Here is a 14,458-nt window from a genome sequence, read left to right as displayed (position 1 = left end):
TGTATCATAGTTCTTGTGACCTACTAGGTCTCCAGACAAGTTGTTTTCACCAATTTAGCCATCCCTTAAGAGGAGGACACTCTTCTTCCTCTTAATGCATAATTAGAGCAATGAGAAAGTCAGCCAGAGGGCACAGATTCAATCTCAGCATTCTGCTGACATTTTCAAGCTGCTCAATTTTGCTCCTGTGGTTTTATGATGTTAGACAATTACATGAAGCAAATTACTGCTCTTCCTTGCATTTGTGTGTATTTCATATTTCACCATTTTTACTCCATGAGGTGTTTTGTTTGGAACAAAAGAAATCTATTTTTCTCAGTCAAAAGATTTTTAAATTTGCTAAGTTTTATCTGGAAAGGAGAAAGAGATCATATTTGTTTTCCTGAGATAAAGTCACTGAGTATTTGGTTTTCTGTTTCACTCTTAAGAAAATTATTTTTCACAGTTCTTAATCACGTGGCCTTCCTGATACTACTGATTTAATGTGTACTATTGTCTCATAATATAAAACCTGCTCCACATGTCTTTCAAAATATATTTCTTATGCCACTGAATCTAGAATCAAGAAGAGCATTTGACTGAGTCACACATGCCCTCCATCTAGAGGGACACTGAAGGATACATTGCAATACTTCAGCATTCTTCAGGGATGTTTTGAATTATTCAGGCCCACAGAAAGGATTATCAAGGAGGGAGATTTCAATGTGTCACAAAGACATCAATGTTTTACTCATCTACAGGACCGACACATGGCACCACTTCAGCCCTCAACATAATATTAGAATCAGATATATAGGTTCCATCTTTTTAGAAGGAAAAATCTTTTCTACTGCCACTAGATTTAGGGCATTAAAGGACATGTGTAAAAACTCCTACTGTGAAACTCACCTCCCATTGCAGTCAATGGGCATTTTAACATTAACCTCAGTACAAGCAATTAAGCAGTGATAAAATCTAATAAAAATCATTCTTAAAATTCATGTCATATCCTTTGTTGTGTAAGTTACTATTCCTCTTCTAGCATAATTTCACCTACTTAAGAGACCTCCCTTGAGAAATGGCAGATTTTTCATCACTAGCACAAGAAAGCTTTTTTAACTCCTGGCTAGCATAAGCATGTCACAGAAACAAATTTCAAAAGGATGGATACAGCAATTTTAGTGCATGGATTATGCATGTTTTACACAACAACATTACACAGTGCTACAGGCAATATACCAGTTAATTTGATTATTATGACCGCGACACAAATCTGTAAATTTTTATTTTTGTGGAACAGGAAAGATTCCATCCATGTCTTCTATGGTCACAAGATTAATTTCTTTAGAAATCTCTGTTACATTTAGATATAATTGACTGAGGCCAACCAGGACTAATTCGTAAATTATTTATAACACTGACTTTCCAACATTAAATCTTTTGCCATAAAGATGCCCTCCCAGTCACCATCTGTGTTATTACTAATTAATTTACCAGTTCATTTCTTTCATCTGCTAGTAGAGTATTTCTGTCTTCCAGCTTTCTTATTACAGCATTCAGTTCAGCGATTTTTAACTGAAATCTCCGCATATCTCGTTCATCCAGATGCTGCTCCTTTACATCAAAAACATATAGATTTATAAAATTACTTTTTAAAAAATATTTTACTGTCTATAGTTCAATATCATAGCTTAGCAACTGTATTTTGTATGTTTAAAACAGACTCGTACATCAGTATCTAGAAAACTTACTATAATTAACTGAAATACTAAATAATAAGCTCCTGGGGAAATGCTTCATGAACAGCATCTTGTGAAATGCATGTAAAGTTTAACAATTAAAAAAAATATTGAGGTAAATAATATTTCATATATAGCAGGTTTCTTCTCACCAGATTTCCTACTCTCAGCTAAAACAGTTCCAGTGTAAAGAACATAGATTAAAATCACATGGCTCAGTTTTTGAGAAGTATAGTACCTATTTTCTACTGGTTAAAATATTCCTAAATTAATGAAACAGTGAGAAAATATGGAGGTTCACAGATCAAGATCACAGTGTAAATTCTGGAAGTTCTATATCCAAATATTTCTCAACATTCTTTGCAATTTAAGAGGTCCAAGGAGTTTTTAAACCATCAGTAAAACAGCACAGTGCAGCACCAGGCCATTTACCATTAACTGGTCCTAGTAGTAACCACAAAACCAATGTGAACACCCAGGCAGTTTTCCAGAGCTGAACTTCAGAGAAAACACCATTTTCTTACCGGACTTCCCATCAGTTCACTGATATCTCCCACTCCTGCAGGAAGCTCCCTCTTAGGACTACTGTGGTATCGTTCTGCCTCCTTCACTTGGACAAGCTGTTCATCCAAAGCTTCTTTCTGAAGGAGCAATTTCTGTGTATGGCCTGCCTGGACACCAAGGTCCTTCTCCAGAGCCAGAATCACCCTGTCTTTGCCTTTTATCTCGTCCATCTAGAAAGAAATAATGCATGAAGGAAGTTTCTGTAACATCCCCAACTGCACACGGCATGCAAACATACACATTTGCAAAAACAAAGTTCTGTTTCTCTCAGAATTACACCAGCACTGAATCTGTGTCTGCCAAAAAGAAAATCTTCTCTGTAGTCTTTTTCTCTGTCCTTAAAAAAGGTTCAGCCTTCACTTGATCAAGAGTTTCCTTGGTCTAGTCTCAACTCAAGAGACAAAGAAAACCAGATGCAAACATGCAGTGAAACAGAATACATAGCCATTGAAAACATCCAGTTCACCTGAGGACACACATTTCTATACGGAGAAGAAAAATCTGCTTTTACAATGTTTCAGGAAAGAAACACAACTAGTAAAATATAAGACAAACACAGCCTTTAAAACTCACCTGGGCTTTGTTTCAAAGCTTGAGCCACAGACATTTGCCCCATGTTGATTCCCTCTTTATTAGTGAATATCATGTGGTGGTGAATCTCTTCACAGACATTTGTAATTAGTAGCATATACATGCACAATAATTAAACTTAAAATCTTAAGCATACCTATGTATTTTATGTGCCCTTGTTATAAGATTCAAATGAGGACTAGTCTTTGTGTAGAAGGAAAAAATAAGTGCACACAGACCATTAGAATAAAGGGTAGGAAGAAGAGTTCTTAAACACCCTCTCTGGTTACTGAACTGCGTGTTCATACATCTCCATACCAAATAAAGCACACTGCTCACAGTGATCTACTGCAGCTCTCATAGGATTTGTCCCTCGCAGCATCAGTGTTAAATTCATTTTGGTACTATTCCAAATGCTAGAGGAAATGACAATCTGCAGCAGTTACTATAGAAACAGATTTCTTAACAAGAACATTAACCATTAACAATATATTTATTGGAACTGTGCTGTTTCTCCTCCAGTTTACAAAACTGCTTTCTTGGCCAACATAAATGCATGGAATTTTGGAAGTAAATTTTTATTCTGAAAAAATAAAAAAATGAAGTAGTTAAATCATATGTTTGTTGTTTATTATAGTCCTACATCCACAGAAGTCCTTTATGTCAAGTTACACCTAAAGACAAACGAAGGAAAAGAAAAAAAAAGACATACTAGAAGTAATTTATAGTTCAATCAGAGTGATTTACAGGATTAAACACAATGAGATTACATGATCAGACGCAATTTGCTTCTTCAGGACTTTTGTCTTAATCCTTTCACAGTCTACAAAGCATGTGAAATTAGTTTGTGTAAAGAACCTGACTGGCTGGAGATGGCTTGGCTGAACCACGATCAAAGATAAAAAGGTCAGATTTGAAGTGAATAATCTGGTCTAGACTACTCTGAAGTTCTAACTGGAACTGACAAAGATTCGTTCAGATGGAGATTTCTTCCCTGATTTAGAAAAGTTGCTGTGTCCCAACTCCTCGTACAGAAAATAAAAACAAGACTTCCCAGTATGTCAACTCATGTTTGTGAGACTTCCAAGTGTGCCAAAAAAGGACTTGCAGGAAAGAATGCAGTTTTTATTAATGGAAGAATTTGCAACATGCAGGATTTCAGAAGGGACTGTGCAGTGAACAACAATGACAAAAATTAAGCAGCTGCCTCATTTACTGAATGCTATCTGTCAGGCACGCTGATCTATAAGGGAGCCCTTGGGAAGAAAAAATGTCATGTAACCAAATACTGTGGACAGTTCAGCTTTCAATGACACAGGTGTTCATACTGAACATCCACATAACTGACACAGGAATCTGCCCAGGCAAGGCACACATTCAATATGAGGACCCAAGCTTACATATGAAGCCCTAATTCAAGGTACTCAATTAGTAGTGCATTTCATACTCTTCCTGTTCTCACAACTTAATGGTAAATGCAATGACATAGGCTTTAAGTTGGAAGAAAAAAGGAAAGCAACAACCTTGGTACTTGCTGAACTGAGGCAGAACTGATCCTTTGAAACAGATGTGACCAGTGCAGTCACACCCACATCACCCTCCCCTCACACTTCCATTGATTAAAGCACACAAGCTCAAACAAATTAGAAAGCAACGCCATGAAAGAGCATGGCTTTGAGGTGAGGGTTAAGGGAAGGCATAATTCTCCTCTGCTTTTCCTATTACTCTTTTTCCTCCCACAAAAATCTACACCTGGTGAATCTTTCAGATAACAACCAATGTTTAAGTCAAGCATAAAAGTCTTTGAAACACTAATATAATGAAACAGCAATGACTGAAGATCCCTTTTTATTGGGTTTCTATTTAAAGTTACAGATATGTACTAGAGAACCTCTGCACACACACACACAAATACACAGAACACTGCAACAGCACTTAGTTTTTAATAAGCACAAACCATCAGACCAAAGCATTTCTAAGCAACTACCTTACCACAAATTGATAAAGATGATTAGAATTGCATCAAGAATGCATCCAAATTGTGCTTCAGAAGCATGGGAGTCAGTACAATTGTGCTCTCTTCAAGGGAATGGTTACACCCTCTGTTCATGCAATGTAACTGCACTGACTTAGTTAATGTCTCAATTTTCTTACCTCTACTGCAATCTCACCCAAAGACTATCTTTTTCAGCCTTGCATGGTGCAGAGCAAATTTGTTCATCTTCCTTGCCTGTTTTCTTAACAGAGAGCACAAATTGGTCCAGAGTGGGGAAAAAAAAGGAAGAGAAGTATTTTAAAGCAATGCAACCTCCCTCAGTTCCATGTGGAAGAGCTGGTATGTCAGGGGCTCAGGAGGCAATGAAAGAGGAGTCACATAACAAGGGAAAAGAGAGAGATGGCTTAGGTGTAAACTGAACATAACCTGCCACAGAAGAAGACTTCAGTTTAGCCTACTATTATATATTCTAATAGCTGTAAAAGCTCAAACAAAGCCTCCATGTCAGTTCTGTCCCACTGGAGAACCACCGGAGCCACAATTTGTTACACGAAGGAAAAAAAAGCTGGCAGCATAAAGGCCAACCAACTAATGTAATTAGATATGAATTAGGTATGTATTTTAGACATATGTATTATGGTCTCTATTTCAGTGGGGAGAAGCATATCTTCCATTAGGCAAATGAAAATTAAAATGGATTAATCCAGTTTCCCTGCTGCTTCTATTTTAATCCATCACATGTTGTGGAAGCAATGCTGTCGTAGCCAAGACTCTCTAAGAATCTACATGGTCTTAAAGAGAAGGAGCATTTTTTATTAGACTAAGTGACAAAGTTGATAAGAAAGCTTTCAGGCACAAAAACCCTTCAGCAGATCAGATTAAGAAGTGTCTTCATGTTTTCTACCACGGCATTGTACTTGAAGGACCATCATGGGACAACTGAAACCTGCATGCACTAACTCCCACCACTGCTTTCATGGATTCCTGCCTGTTCTGCAACTCATTTGAGACCTCTCAACAAGACACAGAGGATAGATACCATCTCTTCTACCAACATGTTTAGCATAATGACATCCCAATCATGCATTGTGCAACACATATATTGTATATATCAAATACATAATCCCAGAAATTCCTTCCAAGTGTTGTTTAGGTTTCAAATTTGTTCTCAGTTTAAAACAAATTTGCCCACTTTTTGCAGCTACCAAGTATAACAGGGTCACATGAACTCGTTCATATTCTTTTGCATGGATTCTAAAGTACTTTAGAACAGTGATTATTTTTCTTTATGTATTTAAGGGTGGTACAAGTCAGTACAGAAAGTCTGTGGTAGGAAGACAGTGGAGCAACATGAGGCTAGAACGTATTTTCAATTATAGGCCTTGAGAAGAAAAGTAGCAGAAATACCCTCTGAAAGAGGATTTAAAGAAAATAAGATCATTTGCAAGCAGCTGCAGAGACAAATTACTGAGAAATCACTTTGAGTAGCATAAGTAACTCTGGAGGTCTTGGTTAAAATTAGAGCTTTTTAAATATAATTTCTCCAGGGGTTTTGTGCTGTCAAATGTTAGTTGCTGAACACAGACACTACCTGCATTATGTCAATGAAGGGCTAGCATTTACAGCCTGTGTCAAAATTACCCAGGTTCCTAAGAATATGTATCTAACTGCCCCCTCACAGCTAAGAGAAATGAGCAGAAATGAGTCTTTTAATAATATTTATCAAACATGAAAGAGAACCAAGCCAGTCATTAGAAAAAGCATCCCCTGCCAATTATGCCACACTTCAATGACTGCAGTGAAAGAAAGTCAGAGACCTTTGGGGGAACTTTAGTCTCTCATGAAGTTGAAAGAGAAATTCCCAGGGAATTAAAGGCCACATCTATCAAGGCAATGACATATTCAGTTTCCAAAGCGGAAAAAGCCAGCTGCTGCATTGCCAAGTGTAAGACCTTCCTCTTTACCCATCCTTGTCAAAGTTATCTCCTAGCCAACTGCAGAACAAAATTCTACAGTGGTCTTCTCCAGTAGAAATTTAATTAACCTTTATACTCAGCACTATACTTAGTGCCTGAGACTGAAAATAGAGCTATCATGACAGAGGGATTGCTGGTTACCATGAAGAACAAAAAGAAGATGGATGCTACTCAAAAAAACCCCCAAAACAAACAGGTAAAGATTGAACCAAAAAGAATTAATATCTTTTATATTTATAAAGGGACACTAAGACTTAACAACAATATCCCAAGCTGAAAGCCCATGTGGAGAAAAGAATTAAAATATTCCAGAGCTGTGCATAGTATTCCCTACAACAGACATGGTCAGTTATTCAAATAAATGTTTGCTGCCTATTTGGGACACTTAGAGCATAAAAGGACAAGAGATGCCAACCATTCCACGGAATAATAAGGGTCACAGACAGAAGTGCATAGGGGTTATTCTTAATTTCATGTGTGATTTTTCTAAACCAACAGTCAATAATTTCCTCCTTTTAGTAGCTTTTCCCACATATTTTACTGAAGTATGTAAATCTCATTAGAAATTTTGATAAATTATACAAGAAACACCACATGGACAGAAAACTCCAGAACTTACTGATAAAGAGGTTTCTCACATCTTTCTCAAAAGCGAGTTACCACCGCTACTACTGGATTTTTCCTATTACCTATTACTTATTCCTATTACCTATACTAAGTTCATTGGCAGTTCTGTAATGAACAAGAAGTCAAAAAGAAAAAAATGTAGCAAAACTAAGTAATACAAACTTTAGGAGATTTTTTTTTACTGGGTGCTACAACATATGTAACTTTTGTGAGTTTTAAATACTGTTCCAAATTTTGTAAGGAGATATAGAAGTCAAATTTGTGACCTTCCACTTATTAGAAAATATTAAGAACAAACACAAAATGCTGAGCCTGCACTATGAAAAAGGTTTCATTAGATCTGCTTGATTCAGGGAAAAACAACATCTGGCTGGAATGCTGCCCTGTGAACTCCTAAGAGAAGAAGCATAAATCTTCAGAGGGCAGAAAGGCAAGTATTATTTGCAGTCCTACAAAGCTGGAGGTGGTGGGTCTCTTCTGCAGATTAGCTCAGCCTTGGAATGCAGCTGAAACACGTGTCTCAAACAGATGGCAAAATCCAGGGAGCAGCCTACCACTTGATATCAGCAGCTGTGCGTGAAATACATGTGGGGTTAAGCGGCTGAGAAGCAGCACACTGCAGCTCTGCCCAGCCATGCACGACTGCCTAAGATGATTCAAAGCTCAGCTTTCCAGTCTCAAAATTCAAGACTGCTTAGGAGTCAAAACTCATGCACACGTGCCAGTGCACAAGTGAAGAGAGAAAAGCCAGGCTCCACCCTTCTCCTCAGGCCAGCAGGGAGTGCCCCTGCCAACTGTCCCTCTGCTCCAGAATTTTCAGAGACAAATGTCTCTGCATTGCCCCCAGTGATGAAAGTAGCATAAAGATATGATTGCCTCAAAATGGCAAAATCCTAGTAATGGTAATGCAGCAGAACATGAATGTTATTAGAGAACTGTTCCCTTCAGTAGGTAATTTGGGGTTCAGTGGAGCGCTAAACTTTTGCTTCTATTATTTTTCATGTCAATTGCCCATATGAAGAAATGGAACGCACTATTCCCCATATTTGTAGATGATACCAAATTTGGGGGAGCTGTCACCACACTAGAGGATAGGAAGACCACTCAGAGGAACTTTTTGACATGTTGCAGAAATGAGCCAAGACACCCTCATAAAGTTTGCCTGAGAAAGATACAAAGCCCTGCCCCTGGGAGAGCTCAAGTGCCTGTTGGATGCCAATTGAAGTCGTAAGTTTTGCAATGGGAAGAAAGAAAAGAGAAAAAATAGAAACACAAAAGGAAAGATCTTTGCATCCTGTAGGGCAAGCTGGATATGGGTCAGTGGTGAGAGCTTGCAATGATTGAAGTGAACTTGATACTGGGTGAAACCAGGAGGGATGTACCAAAAGAGATTTAGCCTTTTATTAAGCACATGGGAAACTACACCAGGAGCACCAAAGCCACTTCTGGGCTCCCCAGCACAAAAAAGAAGGTATTGACAAACTGGCCTAAGTGCCATATAACTGGAGGAAGGCCAGTAAGACCACTGTGGGGCTGCAGCATCCAGCATTGAGGGAATGGCGAAGGTGCCGGGCTCGCTCAGCCAGCCACAGGAAGCAGGCAGGATGCGTTACAATGGCTGATATCCATTGAGCCATCCAAAGGGGAATACAGCCATGAACAAAGTACATGCTTCTCCTAGACACACAGCAAGAGGACAGTAGTGACAATCCAAAGGAGAAGAACAAGAAAGAAATCTCACAGTGACTGGGCTTTAGGGCAGGCTGTCACTGCTGATCTCCATCTTGGGAGGTTTTCAAGCTGGACTGGAGGAGGCCCAGAGCAACCTGATCCAACCTTCAAAGCAGCACTGCTTCAAGCAGGACATGGGACCAGCTGGCCTTGAGAGCACCCTCACCATCTAAATTTTCCATGATTGTATCATACTCCCAATGCTAAATCATACCAAAGACATAGACACCTTATTAGTAGGAGTATAATCCTTACTAAGGACAGATAGACAGATAACCATATTAAGAGCTGTGCAAGGTTAGAAAATATGAATTTGTGAAGGATGTGAAGTTGAAATTTTGGGCTGTCCTAAACTGGAGCAACCTAATTCCTAATTCTGAAAAAAACTTTTCAGAAGCCTTCACTTAGAATGTGAGATGCTGTACTACACACAGACACAAAAACTAAAATATTAGTTTTAAAAAAGTAATATGAATGATACATGAGCTCATTCCATAACATGTTTTTTCTCTTGAAGAGACGTTTCAGTGAAAATGTCTGGACTTCTACCTTTAAAAACTGCTTAATCTATTAGTTTGAATTATATTCTTTCATGCCCTGCATTATAGTTATTTGGGAAACAACAGACAGAAGCAGTGTTTCACACTGGAAGAAGTTTTTTATTTATGCAGCAATAAAATTTAGACTAGGGAGATGAAGGACATTTAAATATTGCATTTGTATAAATCACTGCTGCTCAGGAACTTCTAAAAATTACCCCTTGAAAACAATTTATTTTATTTTGATGCTCTTAGCAGCAAAAGGATTTTTTGTCTTGCAAGTATGAATCTGCAGTACTGTCACATTGCTCTTTGGACAATTTTTATAAGGCTACTTGAAAGTACAATTGAAATATGCAAATTTAATTCATCTGGTGTACTGTGTGCCCTCTTAAACAGGAACCTTATTGTGCAACTAATACAATCAGTGGAATCTTAATGATTTTGTGGTTAAGCAAATTTGGTCTATTTTATATTGAAGTCTTTCAGTTAATTTCAATCCAATTTCAAGCTGTTAAAGAATATTTAGGAAGACCATATGGGTAAAGATTTTAATAGGGTAGAATGCTATTTAGCTGGAAAATAAGTAAAAGGCTTGGTGTTAAAGACATTTCCAATAAAAGAAACAGTGTTTACTAAAACATACCCCACAAAATGCAGGATGCAAGTGTCATTTGTTCATTCCAAAGTTTAAATATTATATTAAGTGTTCACAAAATAAGCATTCAGGTTTTTTCTTATTCAACCAATACTAAAAATTAGTAGATCAGTGATGTAATGATTCAGTATTCTTTTAATGACTGTGCTTTTGCATATATTTTCCAAGGCAAGCACTGTAAAGTGTCCATTAATCTTGCCACTGCAAAAACAGTACCTAGAGAAATGTGCCTTGCAATGTAAGGGCCTGCTTAAAAACAGTGTCCAAGTGGTCCCAGAATAAATGTAATCTCTAAATAACATGCTAGAGTCAATAGCCATGGCCTCCTTCCCATCTGTGCTGGCAACAGAGTAAGGCTGGGCTGTTTCCAAGGATCACCAACAACCTGAGCAGGCTATTTCAGGATTGTCAGGCAAAAGAGAGCAACTTCACTTACCTCTGAGAACTAACTTCAAACCTGATTATCAAACCAAGTAAGTCAGTTAAATGGCAAGCTTAATCAAGGCCTAAGAGAAATTGGCTGAAATTGCTATTTTGTCTACTATTGTAGAGTTTTCATTCTGTGGAACAATACAACTGTTCAGACTCAACTACTCAGAAAATATGGGCTGAACAAAATAAATAATAACTGCTCTTTTTTTCTTATCTTATTTTCCAAGGTGCCTCCTTACTTTCAAGACATCTGTTTCATTTGTCCCTCCAGTTTGTTACTAGCTATTTTTACTTCTGGTTTCATAGCTGCTAGCACATTGTGCTGATGCATATATACAAGGATGTATTTTCTTGGAAGGTGAGAGGATAAAATCCACAGCAATTAGCATTCCTTAAGCAAAAGGAAACATTTATATCACTGTTACATTTTCAATTACAGGAAGAACTGAAAAATTCCACTGTAATTTCTTACTGCATGTAGAAAAAGTGTGTTAAATGTTTTGCCAAGTAGATATTTTACTTTCTCTTATTAAGCACTAGGACCTTAGCACAGTCTTGTTTCTGTTAAGGTTAGTTGGGTATTTTTCATGGCTCAATACAAAAACAATCCCCAAATTGATTAATCATATTTTTAAAAAATAAATATATATATATAATTGTATCTGTATATGCACAGACAATGGATTTTGCTTTTTTTCTTTCTCATAACTTATTTTTTAATAACAGCCAAGAATTGTAAGATTTTAGTCAGATTAGTATGGGTGTTAAAGTTAATAGCAAAATACAGATTTTTTTCTAGCTGCAATACCTATAAGAAAAACATGCACAAAAGTAATCTGTGATCTGAAATGCAAAATAAAACAGCCAAGTCTGACAAGATCAAACTGCATCCTGAATTACTCTATCTGAATTTGAATTACAGTATGGCCAGCCCATTTAGGTTGTTAATCCCAAAGATGCTGGCTTCTTAATAGTGCCACAAAACACTGCACACATACAAAAGAGCATATTAATTGAAACTCAGTTACAGAACTGTGCCAATATTAATAACACTGCCTTTCACATACTGATCATTTCATCTCACAGAACTGTACAAACCAACAAAGAAGCCCAAATCCAGAGCTGATAGGCTTAATCTGAAATTGAAGGTGAGCATCCCTTGAACTAATTAAATGGAGGGGAGAGGAGAGAGGGAAATATCCCAGTGATCAGATTATATAACTCCACCTGCTCTCTCAAAGGAAAAGAGAACCTATCTAGGAACCCTGCAGTATTTTTACTTCATCCCAGATTTAAAGACTGCTCTGTGCAATAACAACTACCTAAATCCCTAAGAATTCCTAGAAGAGACTCTTCTCTCAAAAAACCCCCCAAATCAGTGAATTTAAGGAACAAATTGAAATTCATAATATGAAAGGAGTGGAGGCACTAGAAGGCAGCACCAGACCCTTGGAGGAACATACAAACATTTCCTGAGAAAGCCCATGAGACCAGTGGCATGCTTCCTCTGGTGCTGGGAAAATGAAAAAAGAGTTGCCTACATACTCTCCCAATATATTCACCTTTTTAGATGTACTGAATAACTCAGGCCCAGCAAGGCTACAATTAAAATTTTGAATGACTTCACAAGAAATTTTTGTGCCAGACAGAAAACAGAGTGCCCTTCATCACCTTTGCATAACAGCAGGCTGAAAACCTCTACTCTTGAAAGTGAAGAGTTAAATATTTCCTTTGAAATTCTTCTTGAGGGAGGTTAAATTAATTTGGAAAATGTCTTCCAGAAAAACATATGCCAGAATGTATAAACCTTCTGTCTTCCTTAATACCTTTTATAAAATACTTGACAGCCATGATTTTAGAATTTTACATCTCTAATACAGAATAGAATATGAAAGAAAATATGTTTGCAGAAACTCCACATTGTCAGTCTTGCAGTGGTCTCAATTAATGAACAAAATGATACCCCTGAGACTCGATCAACATCCAATTAATTTAAAGCATAAACATTTACTGCATTAAAAGCTTTCACTGTCTCAGACAGAAAATCAGCAGCAATGAACAGATATTACAGTTTGTAGCTTGTCCTCATTATAATTTTTCCTAAGGAATACAAGAAATAAGAGGTCATTTCTGTGCAAATTCAAGCCAACAAGATATTTTCCTAAGGAAACTGATGTTTCATTCTATTAAAAGTCTGTACTACTTGACAGAACATAAATATTATGCTTATTGTATTTTTTTATTTTATTTGCATAGCTATCCTACTGCTAGTTTGTGCAGATAAACAATTAGATATATACAAGCATATAGAAAATATCATGTTACCAAACAGAAGTGTCACTTGATGATCTCTCTAAAATGTATTACTGTGTACAGCCCATCTTAGATTCTTTACATGTTACAAAACTGAATAATTTGGGGCACACACTGTCATGAAATACCTCCTGGATTTTGGTTTTATACAAACAGCATAGTCTGCCATCTGTGCTGAAGTCCTAGGGTTTATGAAGCATGAAAAAAGCCTGCTGTCCTAGGCCCTAAGTTTTCTGCTGCTATAAAAAAAACACAGACATTCTGAAAGGGCAACAGTGCTTCAAACTGAATGACCTGGATAAAGATGCAGAAGAAGCAAAGAGACTGCCTTGTTTTAGCACAACTGGTTGCTCCAATTTAAATATAAAAACTCTATGTGTATTTAATGCTGCCATTTCACAAGGCATTCTTGCATTGTCCATTGAACAGTCCCTGACTTGTTTTGGTCACCAGGACTATAGTTGTGCAACTGGAAAGGGGAAAGTCTATTTCTTTGATCTGTTGGGAAAATTCATTTTGGAAAGTCTTGGTTGACTTGCATTCTATTTGGTGGGACTTGGACTGTGTTGGATAGGCTATGGAGCCAAGGTTCACCTTTGCTGTAAGGAGGAGAAAGCAGTGGAAACAGTGGCCTGTTGTAGCAATCAGCACTGATGGAAGATATCCCTGCCAAAGGCTGCTCTGATATTTACAGGCACATACAGCAATGTATCAATACCTGCTATAAACTGAAATAAGCAGCATTACTTAGTGAACTTACCAGCCTGCGGATCTCCCTCTCACACTCCCGCTTTATTCTGTTGATCTCATCCTGGTGGGATTGATAAGCCGTGCGCAGGTCCGCAGCCTTCATTTTATCTGCCTGCATAATGTTGTTCAGAGCTTCTTCGAGCTGCTTTTTGCCAGATTTCAGCTCCAAGATCTCTTGTTGCAGTTTCATTCTTTCCCCATCGAACGCCTTGCGAGCCTCCTCCTTTGCCTCACTCAGCAGCGCCGTCTTCACCTTGTCAGCTGCCCCGTCCCGCAGGACATTGACTGTTGACTGCAAACGCTGAATTTCACCATCTTTGATTTTCACCATCCTTGCCACCTCCTGCTCATGCTGCCGGATCAGTAGCTCTCTGACACTCTGAAGTTCCTTCATTTTCTCCTCGTGGAGCTTGGCTTTCAGTTCAGAAACATAGGCAGTGTGCTTATGCTGCTCCTGCTCCCTTTCTTGCTTAACCTCTTGGATTTTTTCTCTCAGTTTACCCACCTGGAACAAAATATAAAATATTGATTAACAAGCACCACTCCACTTTTTAAAGGCACCAAGGAAACTGCCTCTAAACTGT

At 37.8% G+C, this 14,458-nt stretch overlaps 1 protein-coding gene and 1 long non-coding RNA gene across 7 annotated transcripts in view; one reads left to right on the top strand and one right to left on the bottom strand.

Annotated features, from left to right (window-relative positions):
* The window catches only part of LOC137473027 (uncharacterized), a 146,808-nt gene that overhangs the window by 44,029 nt on the left and 88,321 nt on the right, over positions 1-14,458 (top strand). The gene's annotated exons all lie outside the window — the stretch shown is intronic.
* JAKMIP1 (janus kinase and microtubule interacting protein 1) overlaps positions 1-14,458 on the bottom strand; it is an 88,905-nt gene that overhangs the window by 56,831 nt on the left and 17,616 nt on the right. For 5 of the 6 annotated variants that reach the window (XM_068188660.1, XM_068188661.1, XM_068188662.1 and 2 more), the window contains exons 3-5: positions 13,885-14,379; positions 2,243-2,452; positions 1,474-1,593 (exon numbers count right to left, since the gene is read on the bottom strand). In XM_068188660.1, the coding sequence (XP_068044761.1) occupies positions 1,474-1,593; positions 2,243-2,452; positions 13,885-14,379 (825 nt within the window). The remainder of the gene's footprint in view (positions 1-1,473; positions 1,594-2,242; positions 2,453-13,884; positions 14,380-14,458) is intronic. The other variant, XM_068188666.1, reaches the window with a different exon arrangement.

This window comes from Anomalospiza imberbis, chromosome 4, assembly GCF_031753505.1.
Source record: "Anomalospiza imberbis isolate Cuckoo-Finch-1a 21T00152 chromosome 4, ASM3175350v1, whole genome shotgun sequence".
Taxonomy (NCBI): domain Eukaryota; kingdom Metazoa; phylum Chordata; class Aves; order Passeriformes; family Viduidae; genus Anomalospiza; species Anomalospiza imberbis.
The sequence above is the reverse complement of the archived record's forward strand: the minus strand, read 5'-3'. Positions and strand labels throughout refer to the sequence as shown.